Source organism: Azolla caroliniana, unplaced genomic scaffold (genome assembly GCF_043228905.1).
Source record: "Azolla caroliniana isolate FFs.n. ecotype wild unplaced genomic scaffold, voAzoCaro1.0.p SCAF_2, whole genome shotgun sequence".
Taxonomy (NCBI): domain Eukaryota; kingdom Viridiplantae; phylum Streptophyta; class Polypodiopsida; order Salviniales; family Salviniaceae; genus Azolla; species Azolla caroliniana.
The window spans coordinates 7,321,748-7,337,471 of record NW_028230437.1 but is presented as its reverse complement, the minus strand read 5'-3'; the positions used below and the strand labels follow the sequence as shown (position 1 = coordinate 7,337,471).

Below are 15,724 nucleotides of genomic sequence, written 5' to 3'. Positions count from 1 at the left end.
CACTTCCTGCCTGTAATTCCTACCATGTCCGAAGCAACAGAGCAGAGCTCACTGCACGCAGAGATGATGGTCCATGACGCCAAAAATGAAGACACCACAATCGATGACGAACCCTCTGCCTCAACTACGGCAGCTGAGCTGCTAGCTTCCGTGGAATCTCCAGAAGATTCTACCCTAAGATCCTCCCTAGAGATTCCACCAGCTATCACTGAAGAAGATCAACCCTCGCCCCCTATCCCTGTAGAAGATGCACCCAATGTCGATATTAATCACAGATCTGAGATCGACGGTGTGAATACTAATTGCAATTTATCCGAGATCGAAGGTGTTGATGTTATTAATCACAAATTATCTGGCCTCAATGGCATCGAAATAATTAATCACAAATCCGATCCCAATGGTGTTGATATTATTCATCACAATTTACCCGAGCTCAATGATGCCAATATAGTTAATCACAAATCAGAGCTTGAAGGTGACAATCCTAACCACAATTCGGAGCCCAATGGTATCAATGCTAACGATAACAATTTATCCGAGCTCAATGATGCCGATATAATTACTCACAAATGCAAACTTGATTTTGTTGATACTAACCACAAATCAGAACTCGATGGAATCAGTAATAAGCACAACTTAGCTCAGCTCGATGATGTTGATATAATTCATCACAACTCGAATGAGCTCGATGATGATACACTTAATCACAAAACCGAGCTCAGTGGTGTAGATATCCCTGAATCTAGTTCGGATACTGTGGAAGTATCTCCGATTCTGATTACAGAAAGCAAGGACTTGGAGGACACATCAAACGAAGAAGAAAAGCCTCTTAATCCTGAAGTTATTCCAACATCGGATGATGTTCGAGAGGTGGTTGAGGGTGTGCCTACATATGTCAACATTTTGGAGGTTAGTCCGGGTTCTGAAGAAATATCTGAGGCCATCATTGAATCGGAGTTTTCCTTGCAAGAAGGAGCCATGAATGGTATTGATGAAGAAGTTTTGACAGCAGTTCCAACCCAGCAAGAAGGTATTGTTAGTACAGAAGGAGATGTTGAAGACTCATCCCCAAGTAACAGCAAAGAGGAGGAGTATGTGAAATCTAGAGGCTTGCACGAAGAGCCAGTAACTCTAGTTCCAGCTATAGAAGAAGACGATAAATCCGAACTTACAGAAGGCGATACTCAATCCACGCTGCCGAGGATTTCATCTTGTACAATTAGCAAGGATGAGCATGTGAATCCTAATGAGGAAGAAGAAGAAGGTTTGACATTGGTTCCAACTAAACAAGAAGGTACTGTCACGATCGAAGGAGATGTTGATCAAGCTTCATTGCATGTTAGTGCAAGTCGCGAGGTCGAGTATGTGGAGTCTAATGGCGAAGAAGTTTTGCCGGCACTCGATCCACCGACACAAGATGATACTAATGTTAATACAGAAGGAGATATTGATACCTCTTTGCCTAGTAGTGGCAAGGAGTCTCTGGATTCTAGACAGCACTACAATTCCACATCAAGTACGATCGAAGATATTGTTACTAACGTAACAGAAGAAGATGACCGAGCCTCAACATTGCCAGTGATTTCCCCAAGTGCAAATGGATTGAAGGAGGCTCATGTCAATCCTAATGAGCAAGACGAAGAGTCGCCATCAGTTCAAACTGTTAAGTCTGTAGGGGATGATATTGTTTCGACTTTAGAAGATGTAACTGGTATTGATCAAAAGGACTCGAAAGAAGAGATTAATCAATGTCTCGAAGAGTCTCATGATGAAGAAAGTCGATCCACTAATACAAACCATGAAGGAATTCCCGGAGAAGATGAGAGGCCATCATCAGTTGATGTTCCACATGATGATTTAGTGTCCCCAAGTCCTCATGAGATTCCTATAGAAAAAACCCCATCACCAGAGAATGCCATAGAAGATGCAGATAACCAGGTTTCTGTGTTAAAACCAGAAGCTGTTCTGGACACTCCAACTAGCATCTTTGATTTAGTATCCCCAGATCCTCATGTGATTCCTATAGAAAAACCTCTATCAACAGAGGAACCCATAGAAAATGCCGATAGCCAGAATCCGGTGTTAGCATCAGAAATTGATCCAGAAACTCCAACTAGCACCTTTGATTTAGTATCCCAAGATCCTCATGAGATTCCTATAGAAAAACCTCTATCAACAGAGGAACCGATAGAAAATGCCAATAGCCAGAATCCGATATTAGCATCAGAAGTTGTTCCTGAAACTTCAACTAGTACCATAGATTTAGTCTCCCCAACTCCTCCTGAGATTCCTACAGAAAAACCTCTATCACCGGAGGAACCATTAGGAAATGGCGATAACCAAGCTTCCGTGTTAGCATCAGAAGTTGTTCCGGAAACTCCAGCTAGTATCATTGATTCAGTGTCCCCAACTCCTCTTGAGATTTCTAAAGGAGAAACTCTATCACTGGAGGAACCATTAGAAAATGCCGATAACCAGAATTCCGTGTTAACATCAGAAATTGTTCCGGAAACTCCAGCTAGTACCATTGATTCAGTGTCTCTAACTCCTCATGAGGAGATTTCTAGAGGAGAAACTCTATCACCAGAAGAGCCGATAGAAAACGCCGGAAACCAGAATTCTGTGGTAGCATCAGAAATTGTTCTGGAAACTCCAGCTAGTACCATTGATTCAGTGTCTTCAACTCCTCATGAGATTCCTAAAGGAAAAACTCTATCACCAGAACAGCCGATAGAAAACACCGGTAACCAGAATTCCGTGGTAGCATCAGAAATTGTTCCGGAAACTCTGACTAGTGCTGTAGAAAAGCTTTGCAACGGATCTCCACCATTGCCCAAGGCATGTGGAGGAGCTTCAGCTGATGGAGGTAGCCAAGAACTCATCATGATGAGTTATGCTCAACAAGAGGTTAAGGAACTTGTACCTACAATCAAATTAGAAGAGCTTGACGAAGGTAATCTCGCCAGTTCGGATCAATCTACCGACGGACCCAATGAAGTCGAGAAACTTATCGAGCAAATACCTTTCGAAGAAGAAGCGAGGAAATTCAAGGAAACCAAGTTATATGGTGGGTCATCGTCCAATTCGTCGTACTTCGATGGGTATGCTGAGATTCCTCAACAAGCACAAGGTAGCAATGTTAATGAAATCATTGATGAGAATGAAGTGGAAAAGCATGTAGAGTCTGATGTCATTTCGAGATCTTTCCTAGTGCCATCTCTCGATGGACTAGAGGACCATTCCCGAGCTCGGGAAAATGAGCAAATTCATCTTGGATTCGAGGAATCTTCACATGAAGCAACCAATGGAGACAAAGGTGTAGAACCTGGTGAGAGTGATGACCATAGTCCGGACAAAGAACAGGTAAGGAGTCTAATATTGTGCCATGGTTTGTTTCCACATGGTGTGTATTGTAAGTACTACATTATTAAGTGGTTAAAATGTCGGGTTTTACATTAGTCGCAAGAGAGGATTGACATAATTATAGTAGGGGTGTCATTACTTAGTTGGCAGCATTTAGCCTTAACTAAAGCACTAGTTATAGTGAAAACAAAAGGCTCATCAAAGTTTGCCCCGTACTATTCAAATCTGTAAATTAGGATTGTCATGTTCGCATTCAGAATTATGCCAAATTCCTTAATGGTTTTAACTTTTGTACATTCGTGACTAAAGAAGACCCTTATGGTGTTCCAGGATTATTCGAAGACCGACAACAATGTGATTGGGAAAGAGAAAGTTAGGTTCCGAATGAAACTACCATTGCTCGTAACAGGAATAGCGATAGCCGCAGTGGGTGTAGCCGTAGCATCTATAGGTAGAAGTCATTGACAATAAGGGTAAAAGAATGGTATGATATGTATAGGATGTTGAGCTACTTTGTTCTTTTTACCCGGCCTCATGCATAATCCATGAGTTTTGGTCGGTGATGTAATAATTTGGGGATGGGGCTTGAGGATGGGAAGTACTTGCGGTAGGATCTTCTTTCAACTAATCTTTTATGGATGTCACTATCATAAGTTTCGCCAATAATATATTTGTACCAATTTCACACATTGAATCATATTCCTGTCATTGTCTCAAATAAACGAACCAAATTATAGGTCACCCACAATAAGCATAACTAAAAAGCCATAACATCACGATTGATATTGGTATTCATCTTGGTTCTCCTCAACATTAACGTTGGACATAAGTATTCACCTTCCTTTTAATGATTTTGGGCTATACATGAATGGTGCAACCAACATTCAATATAAAATGTCTCCATAAATTTAGTTTGAGATAAACATTATGGGTGTGGACCTAGCAACACCCTTAAATGTAGTAGCAGTGGTAGTAGTAGTCATAATTGTAGTGGTCAAAAACCTACATAATATATGTAAATAATTTGAAGCACAAAACTCAAGAGGGTTCTCGATTAACCATTGAACAAAAGCCGCATAAAACCAAAATCTACTACCATTACTAGCACTACTCATAAAAAGTGACAAACCGAGCACAATATGAGCCTTGATTACCAACCATAACTAGCACATAAACTTGACAAACAATTGGTTGTGGATAGATAGAGTTAAGCTCACCGCAATATATGATACATTCAAGACCTTGGCATTGGAAACTAATATGGTGTAGTGAAGCTTGATTTGGTAATATTTCAAGAATTGCATAAAATCATATGAAACTTAATGAAATCAAACTGAAGTTTTGGAAAAGAAATGCTCTCATTCATTAAAATTTGAATTTGAACTTCTGAGCTTGCTAGTTGGTAAGGTTCACAAAGGGAACTCGTTTTTTATAGAAATATATAAAGCTTTTGCTAAAATTATTTACAATTTTGGTGTTTCTTATAAAAGCATCAGCTTATGCCAACACTAATGTTTTCGATCCTTGCTTGGCGTTGGTCATTTAGCAAGTATGTACACTACTAGAAGGACACAATGTGTAAACTAGGTATAATAATATTCTTTAAGTAGTAATATATGTACTACAATAAGAGGACATCGACCATTGGTTAGCCAACCAACATTTATGTAATTCAAGCTGAATATCGGGATGGTGACCGACCAAGACATTTATAAAGGTTGCCTAAAGGGCATACAATGTAGCAGCACAACAATGAAAGTATGCATAATCTAAGTGTGGCATTTTTTCAATTCCTCAATGTACATTATTGATCTATCTTGTATATTGCATAATACATATTACAAACCCATCTTTGTTTCTGTAAAATCTTTATAACTAATGGAAGGAGTTTTTTTTGGAAAAAAAAAACATCTTTGTTTCGTGTTGTATAACTATTTTTGTTTTGTTTGTCCTATAATCGTCACTTCATCAATGCAACATTTAACATGTTATTAAGTGAGTCCTCATGCTATGATCAAGATCTAGTCAATTGCAAATTGCACTCAAAGTAGGCAAGGATTAGGGGTCTAAGCATGGGCCTTCAACTAGAGTATCATATAAGGAGTCCTTGGTTCCCTCCTAGACAACAATCATCATAATGTAGCTTGATAGTTGACCAATTGCATTTATCTTGTAGATATTGTGGGTATTGGACTTAGAGATTGTAAGGTACTCTAGTAGTAAGTCACACACATACTTAGCACTTGCTCATGCAAAGCATACATAAGAGCCATATTTTTGGGAGCAAATTATTAGTGTGCATAATTTTTAAATTAAAAATATGAAGAAATTTTATTATAGTGAAGCCAATGTCAAATCCACATTTTAATGAAATCATGTTGTTAAGGTGTTGACCCTTTACTATAAAATTTGCTACGTTGAATTTGCAAGGGGTTTTTAAGTTTATGATATGATGTACAAATGCATTGCTCCAACATTTTGCTCTATCATGCAATGTCTTCAAACAATCACTTTGTTATAATCCCAAAAATTCATAAAACCTATATTTAGGATCAAGTTGTTAGTGCATATGATCCTCAACTGAAAATATGGATAGTTAACAATTCTTTGGCTCGGAACCCGAATCTACAATATCAAACCAATTGATCGCGAGATGAGCCCAAAAGACCAGACCCATCGGCTAGGTCATCGGAACCGGAAGGTTTAAGCTGGAGTACAAATTCCAAGCGTTACCACAAAACATGTCAAGCCCAAAAGACCAGACCCATCAACTAGGTCATCGGAATTGGAAGGTTTAAGCTGGAGTACAAATTCCAAGCGTTACCACAAAAACACGTCAAGCTCGTGAATCGAATTAGCAAGCATCAGTTGCATCAAGACGAGGGAGGCTATTCTAAAAAAGTCTATAAAAGAGCACAAAGATATATTAAAGCAATATACCATCCATGTACCGGGCCGGACACGTAAATTCATGTTCGCCAATATTGTTATGTGAGGCATGAGGCGGGCCGAGAAAAAAAAAAAAAAGGATCTCAAGGCATCCAAACTAAAAATGGTGGACAAGTCAGAAGGCTCTCTCTTTCCCTGAGTTCCTTTCCTTTCAAAGGAGTCATGGCCGGTCATTTGCGGCCGGGCGGGCGGGAGCTGTCCATCGGGTTTCCAGGAGGACGGCCATGGTCTTTGGCCAAGTGGGAAATCTCCTTCTCCTTCTCCTTCTCCTCCTCCTCCTCCTCCTCCTCCTCTGCAGATTTGCAGAGAGCTCTTCTTCCTCATCGCCATGGTCTCTCTGCCTGCATTTACCTTTGTGGAGGGGGGGGCCATGGGAAATGAGGGGAGGAAGGCCCACGCTGTCTTCTTTGATTTGGACGACACTCTAGTTCTCACTCACGCCGCTGATAAGAAGGCCCTTGCAGCTGTGAAGCTCCGCCTTGCCTCCCGCCTTCCTCTTCTGGATCACCAAGCTGTCATCGATCGCTTTGTGGCCCATTTCATCTCTCAGCCATGGGATCCCTCCCACCAGGTGAACCTCATCTTCTTCTCTCTCTCTCTCTCTCTCACTCACTTCATTTCTTGTCTTGGGGATATCTCCTGAAGTGTATGGTTTTCTATTAGATCCAAGCCAGAATGTTTAATATCCAAGGCATTGTTCACTAATCCTAGAATTCTATTGTCTTTTGAGTTTAATGATCTATTCCAGTTTCCTGAGTTGCTCTTTTTTTTTGCTCCTTTATTTACCAGGTAGATGTTACCGAATGGAGATCTCAGCTATGGAACAAAGGCCTATTGTCCCAAGCTGTTGATGATATGCAATTTGCAAGGGTATTTACAGAGCACTATGTAATATTCGGGCATCAATTGATTCATGTCTAAAGTGCTCTTGCTCTCTTTATGCTGGTGTCTAGGACCTTCAGAGTTGCTTTGACAGTGAACGGTTGCTTGCCTTTCAATGGGCTGAAGGAGTTGAATTGGTACATTCCTATAGGTACTCTTAAGAGTATCAAGCTATGATATATATATATATATATATATTATAGGCACACTAATCCTGGTTATGTACTTCTGATTCAATTATCCCTGTTGGTTGCTTTTTGGTTGCCAGTTAATTAAAAACTTACATTCAGAAGGTGTTAAAATGGGGATCATTACAAATGGACATCCAAAGGTCTGGAAATTATCTCTAACAAGTGTGCTGTTTACTAGTTTTGACACCTTACACTTATGGTTTTTATCCTCATTTCCATACCTAAAAGTGTAATTTTTAGATACAAAGGGAAAAATTGAAGGCATGCAAAGCAGATGAGCTTTTTGATATAATTGTTGTGGGAGGAGGTACGTTTATGTATGATAATCGAGGAACACTCTTTTCTTATTGATATTATGGAGCAGCAACAAATTTTCTTTCTTCTTTCAGAAGAACCTAATGAGAAGCCACACAAAGACATCTTCTTGAAAGCATGTAAGCTGGTTGGTTGCACACCAGAGAAATCCATAATGGTGGGAGACAACCTTAAAACAGATATACAGGTCAGAGGCAGTTCAAGGACGCTTGTTTTTTTGTTTGCTCAACCTATCCCAATCTTATGCTGATGTGTCCACTGTTCTCATTGTCAGGGTGGATTGAATGCTGGATTTATGTCAACAGTGTGGGTGAACACCCTGGGAATTGAGGAAAGAAGTGCACCAAAACCTCACCATATTGTGAAGACTATTAAGGATCTACAGACGATTTTAAAAGCATATGGGCTTTTATCTTGAAGGCATGATTGTGAATGCTTACAATTTGACATGTGGAATTGATAGATATGATTATCAAGTAACTTGCATCCCTGGATAAGCTACCTCTTCTATTACAGTTTACTATCTATGGTGATTGCTGTATTGTTATAGGTATATTCTATACTCTTATAGTGAGGGATGAAAAGGGGTGTATATTTTTTATGAAAGATAGGCGAGAAATTAGGCTGAAACATAGATATTTTATCCCTTATCATTGGTTAATGCCATTACCTCTTTCACACAATGATTTGTGAGTGTTTATATCCCCTGTAGCAGTTCATTGAGTGTTTCTCTTTTATGTTGGAAATTCATATTAATGTCACTGTCAATGAAGAGAGACCATTTAATTTTGTAATGGGCCAGTTTACAACTAGTGGAAGTTTAAAATAACTGTGCAAGGCCTCCTGCAACATATTGTCTAGATTAAGACCCTCCCATTTCCAAACATTAATGCAATGTGACAATGAGTATGATTTTTTGCAATTTACTTTAAATGTTCTGAGAGCTTTACTAGGCACAATTGTTTGCTTGCAAGTAACAAATCTGGTTTGAGACTTCATGAATATGCAAAAACAGAAGCCGTAGGGAATGAGAGGATATAAAACAATGCTGAATCAAACACAACTACTATCATGAATGCTAACCTTGTAGACATTTAGTGTTACATTAAACATGTGACTAAGGTTTTGGATGCCAAAAAATTTAAAATAAACCAAAGGAACTAACAAATAGGAGCCAAGTGACAGTGAAATTGTGTTCAATGATGACTGTTTCTCAAATAAGGGGGCCTTCCTTGAATAGGCATGAAAAAACAGTGAAATTGTGATCAATGATGACTGTTTGTCAAATAAGGGGCCCTTTCTTGAAATTTGCATCAAGATCAACTCGTTTTGCTAAATAACATCTCATGCTCTAGCTTTGTAAGTGCAGCTTCTCTTTGAAAAAATCGCAGATATCATTCATCTCTGTTGGAGAGGTATGATGACCCATTCTGAACCAGACCAAGCAATGGGGGTGAATGAGATAATAATTCTCTTCTCTACGTGGACTAACCAAATGTACAAAAGAATATGTTAAATGGTTCTCACTATGAAAGATTATCATCAATAGTGAATAGGAAACCTAGCTATAAGATTACCCCCTGTACGTCTTGAATGTGACATCTGTAAATCCTATTGATCGCAAAGAAGAAGCTGCCCTCTCTCCGAACTTACATTGCACCATGCCATCATCTGCAGCACCAACTCTAAATATGAAAGGAAAGTACCACTGCATACACGATAATACAATCCCACTTGCTACCAAGTTTAAAAAATCCCCTCTGAATTAAAAAACCCTATATATCAATTTCACCCTTAAGTTGAATTGGCTTGCCTGTTCCATGACCAATGAAAAAGGGCAACTGCTTAGCATGATTCCAGGCCTCAATATTGTCATCTAGGTGGACTTCTATGTGTCTAAAAACAAGTGAGAAGAATAAAACCATAGATTCCACAAATTGACATGCAAAAGGAGATTGAAAAACTAAAGAATGAAATCCACTCACTTTGCTTTCGGAATCCAACCACTGATTGCAACACAAACACTGAGCTTACATGGAAAGACTGTGCCATTACTATACTTCCCAATCACAGAGCATATTGAAGTATATAGGCTTGTTACTGCACCTTGACTGAATCCTCCAACTCCGAGCTTTACTGTACACACAAACAATCTCAGAGAGATTTCTAACATGTGAAAACCAATGAAATCCTATGGTGAATCCTCTCTTCAGACTTCTAAAACAATTCCAAACCTAAGTGATCATCACGCATAACATTCATTGCAACTCATTATACTACAAATAGAGTTGTACTGAGTTCAGAATATGCATTTTGTATCCAAGTTAATTTGGACCACTGCCACATCTCGGGTGAAGTTGTTAAGGAAACTGCAGAGTGGCATGAGTTAACCCCTTAATAGAATGTAAAGGGAGAAAACACTGAACTCACTGCTTGCAGATTCTCTGGATAAGAGTTCAACAACATGTGCTGCTGAAGCATCAAGGCCCTCTACATCTGCTGGTGCATCTTCGAAACGAGATGCTCCATCAAACCCTTTTGAGAAAAATAAGATTTTATAATCATTTAGTCAAAATGAAGGAGGTAGACTAGCTTTGCCACTGCATTAGAACTATATTGGAAGCCCATTTTGATCTAAGAATGCCAACTTTAACTTACACATCTCTCAATGACTTGGCCACTTACATGCATTACAGGAGTAGCCCCCCATGACAGATAAGGGCTGCATGGGTGCAGTGGGAATAATCCATTTAATCTGCAATAGACGCAGCAATAACATTGACTACAAAATAGGCATTGCATACTATATTTGTATGAAATCGTATGCAAATCTGAAATTAAATCAATAGTATACATTTGGGAGTGGCATTAAATCCTCCATAGCTTCTGCCCAACTGCCAGAAAAGCAAAAGGATACATTGTTATTAACGATGTCATCTCCAAATGAAATAATAGCTTTCCCTCAGTGGTGTAATTTCTAACAAATTTGTGAATGCTGGAATGCCAAAGTCATTTCCAGTGGAATAACAGCTTTGGACCATCATTGTGTAATTTCTACCATATTTGTGAAAATTGGAACGCCAGCATTGTTTCCGGTGGAATAACAGCTTTGAATCAGCATTTGTATTATTTCTACCACATTGTGAAAGATTAAATATCAACATCATTTCCAAATGGAAGAGATTTAAACCCTCATTTCTATTCTTTCCACCATATTTGTCAAGCATTTATCACCATTATGATTCCAAATGGAAGGGCTTTATGCCCTTATTTGTGTACGCATGTGTGAACAATTTAACAACATCATTTCTACATGAAGGGGCTTTAAAAACTGCATTTACGTTATTTCTACCATGATATGAACACTAAATCTATTTTCTAATGGTTGAGCTTTAACCCCTCATTTATGTTAATGCTCCCACAATCATGAACGCAAATACCATCTCAACTGGAAGAGCTTTAAACCATCCTTTCCATGACTTCTAGCCCATTTTTGAAACCAACATCATGTCAGATGGATGAAGAGGTTTAAACACACATTTCTGTAATCTCTACCCCATTTATGACCACAAACATCCTCTCTACAAATCGAAGTGTTTAAACCATCCTCTTGTGTAATTTACTAATTTTCATTGCACATTTGTAGAACCAATACCATTTCCAAATGGAAGAGATTAAAATCCTCATTTGTATAAAACCTACTACATTTTAGATCATGTACTAACGAAAACTTATAGAGACCGTATGAAAGATAGTGGACACTCTCTCACAAATCCCCTAAACCACCCTGTTCTCCCACATTTGTCAAAGACTGTTTACAAATAGTTATACAGCCCTCAAGTCCCCTTTTTTATATGATGTTTATAAATGATCACGCAAAACAAATTACGAAGCCCTTAAATCCACCCCCTCCAATGCTAAAATCAATCAATAAATATCATGCATACTAGTGAATCAAAGGAGTGGCCAACATAGCACTTTTGGCATCTTGCACCAATAGAAGTACCTTGCACCAACATCTCCACGGCCATGAAGCCAAACAATGGTTGCACGATGCTCCCCTTTGGGCTGGATGACATGGGTCTTACCAAATACCAGCTTCCTGCTCTGAGATTCTGCTTTGCCAAAAATAGAAAATTGAGGCAAAATGCACATGAAAATGAAGTAAAGTAAAAATAAAATGCACATACATACATACATACATACATACATACATACATATATATATATATGCACACATATAAATATGGGGATCTCACCGCAGGTTTTGGGTTGATATTCTGGGGTAGAGGAGGCCATTTGAGTGGGGATTCGAAAGAATGGTGAAGAAGCGCAGAGAGATCGTCGAAGGAGCAGACAACAATTCATATGAGATCAACACACTCAAGCCCTCTCACCAGAATCTTTCTTTCTCTCGCTTCATCCTCTTCTCGTCATTATTATTTCGTTACTACTCACAAAAACTGCCCCTCCCTTAATTTTATGGAATTCGGAAAATACCCCTCTCTTTCCTCTTTAGTGTCTAACTACCTCCAAAAATTGAAGAGGGCAAGTGAGGGAATTGCGGAGAGGGACGATGCAGGTCGCTTAACTGAGGGCAGGTGCGAGCTGCACCGTCCGATATGGGAAAAACAAACACACGAAGAAATCGTCACTTCTTGGGGAGCTCGACTAGGAGCCCCGCTCTGCTGTCTAACAACCTCTATCACTAGGAGCCTGACTCTGTCAAAAGGAGCCCTGCTCATTAATCAAGAGTTGGGCTAGGAGCCCCGCTCATTATTAATAAGCACTGACTATAAAAACCCTGAATCACTCATTTTGAATCTATTTTGAAAAGAGAGTTTTAGGGTATTTGGAGGGAAGAATCAGAGAGGAGCACCACTTTCCACCAGCGAGCACTTCCCAACCACCTACATTCGATCTGCAAAACGAAGGCAATAATAGGTATGTATTTTCATGGTTATTTTTATTTTTTACATCGTTTAGGGTTTCTTTTCATTTACATTTGATCACATGGTTCCATATTCTAACATGGTGAGAGACTTAGTTGTTCCATTTTTCAAATGTATCATATAAATGCATTGTTATAATTTCACCATCAATATGAAGAAATGTTGAATTAGAAATAACATTTTTGTATTTTCTTGCAACCCATTTTCATTGTTTTCCACCAAACAAAACTAAGCTCAAAGCAACACAAAATATGTTTGCTCAAGCATTGATTATCTCACGTACTTAGTTACAACACAAGGTACGATTATCTTGAGCACTTACGTATTCGTGTTTACATACGTAGGAATGCAATTATTTCGAGCACACTAATGTGGATGCACATCATAGGTTTGTTATTTTCCTATTGGATGACGATAATGATAATATTACGTAGTAGAGATTAGTTAAGCATTGTAAGCATAGATATAATCACCATGAGGACATGCCATTATAGCCAATGAATACCATGTATGTATGTGTGCCTGCATATTCTAAATGTTTGAATTCTTCCACGTGATCCTTCAAAATATAGAAATCATGTTTGAATATGGAACCATTTGTTTCTCATATGCTATATTCTAAATGGTTGAAGTCTTCCACTCTACATCAGTATCTTATTAAGAGGACTAGGTTCTCAAATATGGTTCTAGACATACAATAGGCTTTGTAATCAAAGTAGGATTTGAAATTTGATATATTTCAAACATTTTAATATGCAATATATTTGAATCACCATGAATAACATGTTTGTGTGGTGTCTCTGATTTCATGGGCTTCTATTGTATCCCTTTTTCTTCTTGCTTCTCATATGCCATATTCAAAATGCTATCGGAGACACCTTGCATGTCATTTCTCCATTGAATATTTAATATATTATTATATATGGACTTGTTTCCTCCCAATTATTTAGTTATATCAATAAAAATTGTTGTATACATTTGACAATTTCTTAGTGTGCTTGGATTGTGAAATTTGAACTTGAATACAATGGACATCTTGGTGGTTATTGAAAATGGCACATGGTTTGTACAGATGGCTAGTCTGTCCAAGACCTTCATAGACTTTGATGTGGATTGGGGTCAAACAATACCCTATGAAGGGAGGTATGGCATGAATCATTTCTGAACTATATATTGTGTATAAATAGTGATGTTTGTGTGCTAACTTGAATGATGGTTTAGGGTTTTTGTAAGAAAGGGTGCTAGGTGCCCCAAATCCAACGATATGGATAGTGAAAACATCCTTACTGAAAAGCCTATGAATGACTCGAACATGGATATGAACCTTCGGAAAATCATGGTAAAATGGGCATGAAGGACTTTGGGCTTAGGGTTATTTTAATCATTCGGAGTTATACTTTGTAACATCAAATATATGATCTTGATGTACTAGCTAATGTAGTTGCCAACCTTTTTTGTATATTCTAGAACCAAGGCTGCCAACGTTTTTGTATTTTGGAATCAATGCGACCAACCTTTTTTGTATATTCTTGGCCATATCAATATGGTTAATTTTGTAGTTTCAAATCAATATACAAATCTCATTTTGGTTGTATATGACTCAATGTGAATCTTATTCAATGTGGAATGCCATGACTTGATAAGTTTGAGATAATGGATTAAGCCTTCTATTTTTTAAGCTTTTAGATTCATAACTATATAAATTGTGTATGCAATGCTTTAGTAAAAGCTTGTTTCTTGGTTGGGGGTCTTCTTGGTTGCATACACCCTAGTAAGTCAATAATGAAGAAGATAAACTATGTGAACACTGCACTAAGGTACACAAAGTAATCTACAATAATGTTATATGCGGAGTTGAAGATTATGTTCGAAATCCTCAAAAATCAATTAATGGTATATATCACTTGGAAGCTTAATTGATTTCAACATTCCAACTTTTCCAATGAGGAGCCCGGCTCATATCAAAAGAGGGAGCCCGACTCATTAATGAGGAGTCTAACTCATATCAAAGAAGGGAGCCCGACTCATTAATAGGCAGGTGCCCAACTACGTGAAATGATGGCGTTGCAACGATCATACTAACGATCACACTAAATTGATTCACCAAAGTCACTAGCATGCACTAAGAGGTGAACTCATTCACTAAGAGTTGAAATCATTCACTTCATTCACAGTCTATTAATCACTCGCACTGATTTCATTCATCGTAGTGATTAATCAAACCACAGAAATCATTCATGAACAGCTGGCATTCTCAATCATTCACTAAGAGTTGAAATCGTTCTCAAAGTGTTGAAATTATTCTCGAACTAAATCATTGAAGAAACTAAAATCATCTATTTCATTCATGTGCATTATCGATCACATGGAATTCATTTGAACTTCAATCATTGGCATTCATTTGAATTCATTGGCATAATCGCTCACACTCACTTCATTCACCTCAATCACTAGCATTCTCGATCACATTGTATTCGCTCACTTCAATCACTGTAGTAATCGACCACAACCATCTATGGAGAGCACAATGCATCATGGTGTCTTTGCCATGTCGGAAGATCAATTGGAGGATACATCATGGTCGTCTAGTGCATCGTTTGTATTCGAGGTCTCGATTTTGTATCCATGTTTATCCTTTTGCTGGAAGTTAAAAGCTATATAACTTTTGAGGTTCATTTCTGACATGGTGGTGGTAATAGTGTCGGTAACTATTGGTGGAGTCATATCTTCTTATGTTTGCTCATGATCCATAGGTAGAGTATCCCATGGTATAACGTCAAATAATAAAGAAAAAGCCCAAATTATGAGAGTTAACTTTACTTGGAACATGAGTGAGTTGCATATTAAAGTGACAATCAAACATAGCCCAAATGGTAAGAGCTAACTTTACTTGAACAAAAGTGTTAAGGGCTCGATGCGGATTAGAAGGATCATAGGGTAAAAGATCTACAATTGCAAAAGACGAGAATTCATCATGTTGTAACTTGTAGATGCGAAACTATCATATAATAATTGTGGAAGCTAAGTGGCCATCTAGGGAGACGTAGTGGTGCTTGCCATTCTATTTTTATT

At 38.3% G+C, this 15,724-nt stretch overlaps 3 protein-coding genes across 6 annotated transcripts in view; 2 read left to right on the top strand and 1 right to left on the bottom strand.

The window, feature by feature from the left end:
- LOC147867265 (uncharacterized) overlaps window positions 1-12,127 on the bottom strand; it is a 98,798-nt gene extending 86,671 nt beyond the window's left edge. The window contains exons 1-9 of one of the 2 annotated variants that reach the window (XM_087315064.1): window positions 11,960-12,127; window positions 11,707-11,815; window positions 10,555-10,594; window positions 10,386-10,455; window positions 10,131-10,235; window positions 9,686-9,836; window positions 9,514-9,596; window positions 9,278-9,371; window positions 8,750-9,130 (exon numbers count right to left, since the gene is read on the bottom strand). In XM_087315064.1, coding sequence (XP_087171190.1) covers window positions 9,052-9,130; window positions 9,278-9,371; window positions 9,514-9,596; window positions 9,686-9,836; window positions 10,131-10,235; window positions 10,386-10,455; window positions 10,555-10,594; window positions 11,707-11,815; window positions 11,960-12,068 — 840 coding nt within the window. In that variant the 5' untranslated portion in view covers window positions 12,069-12,127 and the 3' untranslated portion in view covers window positions 8,750-9,051. Of the gene's footprint in view, window positions 1-8,749; window positions 9,131-9,277; window positions 9,372-9,513; window positions 9,597-9,685; window positions 9,837-10,130; window positions 10,236-10,385; window positions 10,456-10,554; window positions 10,595-11,706; window positions 11,816-11,959 lie in introns of those variants that run through there. The other variant, XM_087315065.1, reaches the window with a different exon arrangement.
- Window positions 10-4,050, top strand: LOC147867267 (uncharacterized). 3 transcript variants are annotated; one of them, XM_087315058.1, is made up of 3 exons: window positions 10-1,870; window positions 2,141-3,363; window positions 3,694-4,050. In XM_087315058.1, the coding sequence occupies exons 1-3, from the start codon at window positions 25-27 to the stop codon at window positions 3,826-3,828; spliced, it is 3,204 nt and encodes a 1,067-aa protein (XP_087171184.1). In that variant the 5' UTR covers window positions 10-24; the 3' UTR covers window positions 3,829-4,050. The 3 variants fall into 3 exon arrangements, with proteins under 3 accessions (XP_087171184.1, XP_087171185.1, XP_087171183.1); XM_087315059.1 differs by having other exon boundaries at window positions 10-2,251; window positions 2,657-3,363; XM_087315057.1 differs by having other exon boundaries at window positions 10-3,363.
- Window positions 6,649-8,383, top strand: LOC147867266 (uncharacterized). Its single transcript, XM_087315066.1, has 7 exons — window positions 6,649-6,883; window positions 7,102-7,182; window positions 7,266-7,331; window positions 7,463-7,525; window positions 7,626-7,692; window positions 7,775-7,887; window positions 7,975-8,383. The coding sequence occupies exons 1-7, from the start codon at window positions 6,683-6,685 to the stop codon at window positions 8,116-8,118; spliced, it is 735 nt and encodes a 244-aa protein (XP_087171192.1). The 5' UTR covers window positions 6,649-6,682; the 3' UTR covers window positions 8,119-8,383.
- Window positions 12,128-15,724: the final 3,597 nt, after the last annotated feature.

Excerpts from the sequence above, each read along its gene's own strand:
- LOC147867267 (XM_087315057.1), top strand. The coding sequence starts at position 25 with ATGTCCGAAGCAACAGAGCAGAGCTCACTGCACGCAGAGATGATGGTC. Across the intron at positions 3,364-3,693 it reads ATAGTCCGGACAAAGAACAG|GATTATTCGAAGACCGACAA; the intron begins GTAAGGAGTCTA and ends ATGGTGTTCCAG.
- LOC147867266 (XM_087315066.1), top strand. The coding sequence starts at position 6,683 with ATGGGAAATGAGGGGAGGAAGGCCCACGCTGTCTTCTTTGATTTGGAC. Across the intron at positions 7,332-7,462 it reads GGGCTGAAGGAGTTGAATTG|TTAATTAAAAACTTACATTC; the intron begins GTACATTCCTAT and ends TTTGGTTGCCAG. Across the intron at positions 7,526-7,625 it reads TTACAAATGGACATCCAAAG|ATACAAAGGGAAAAATTGAA; the intron begins GTCTGGAAATTA and ends TGTAATTTTTAG.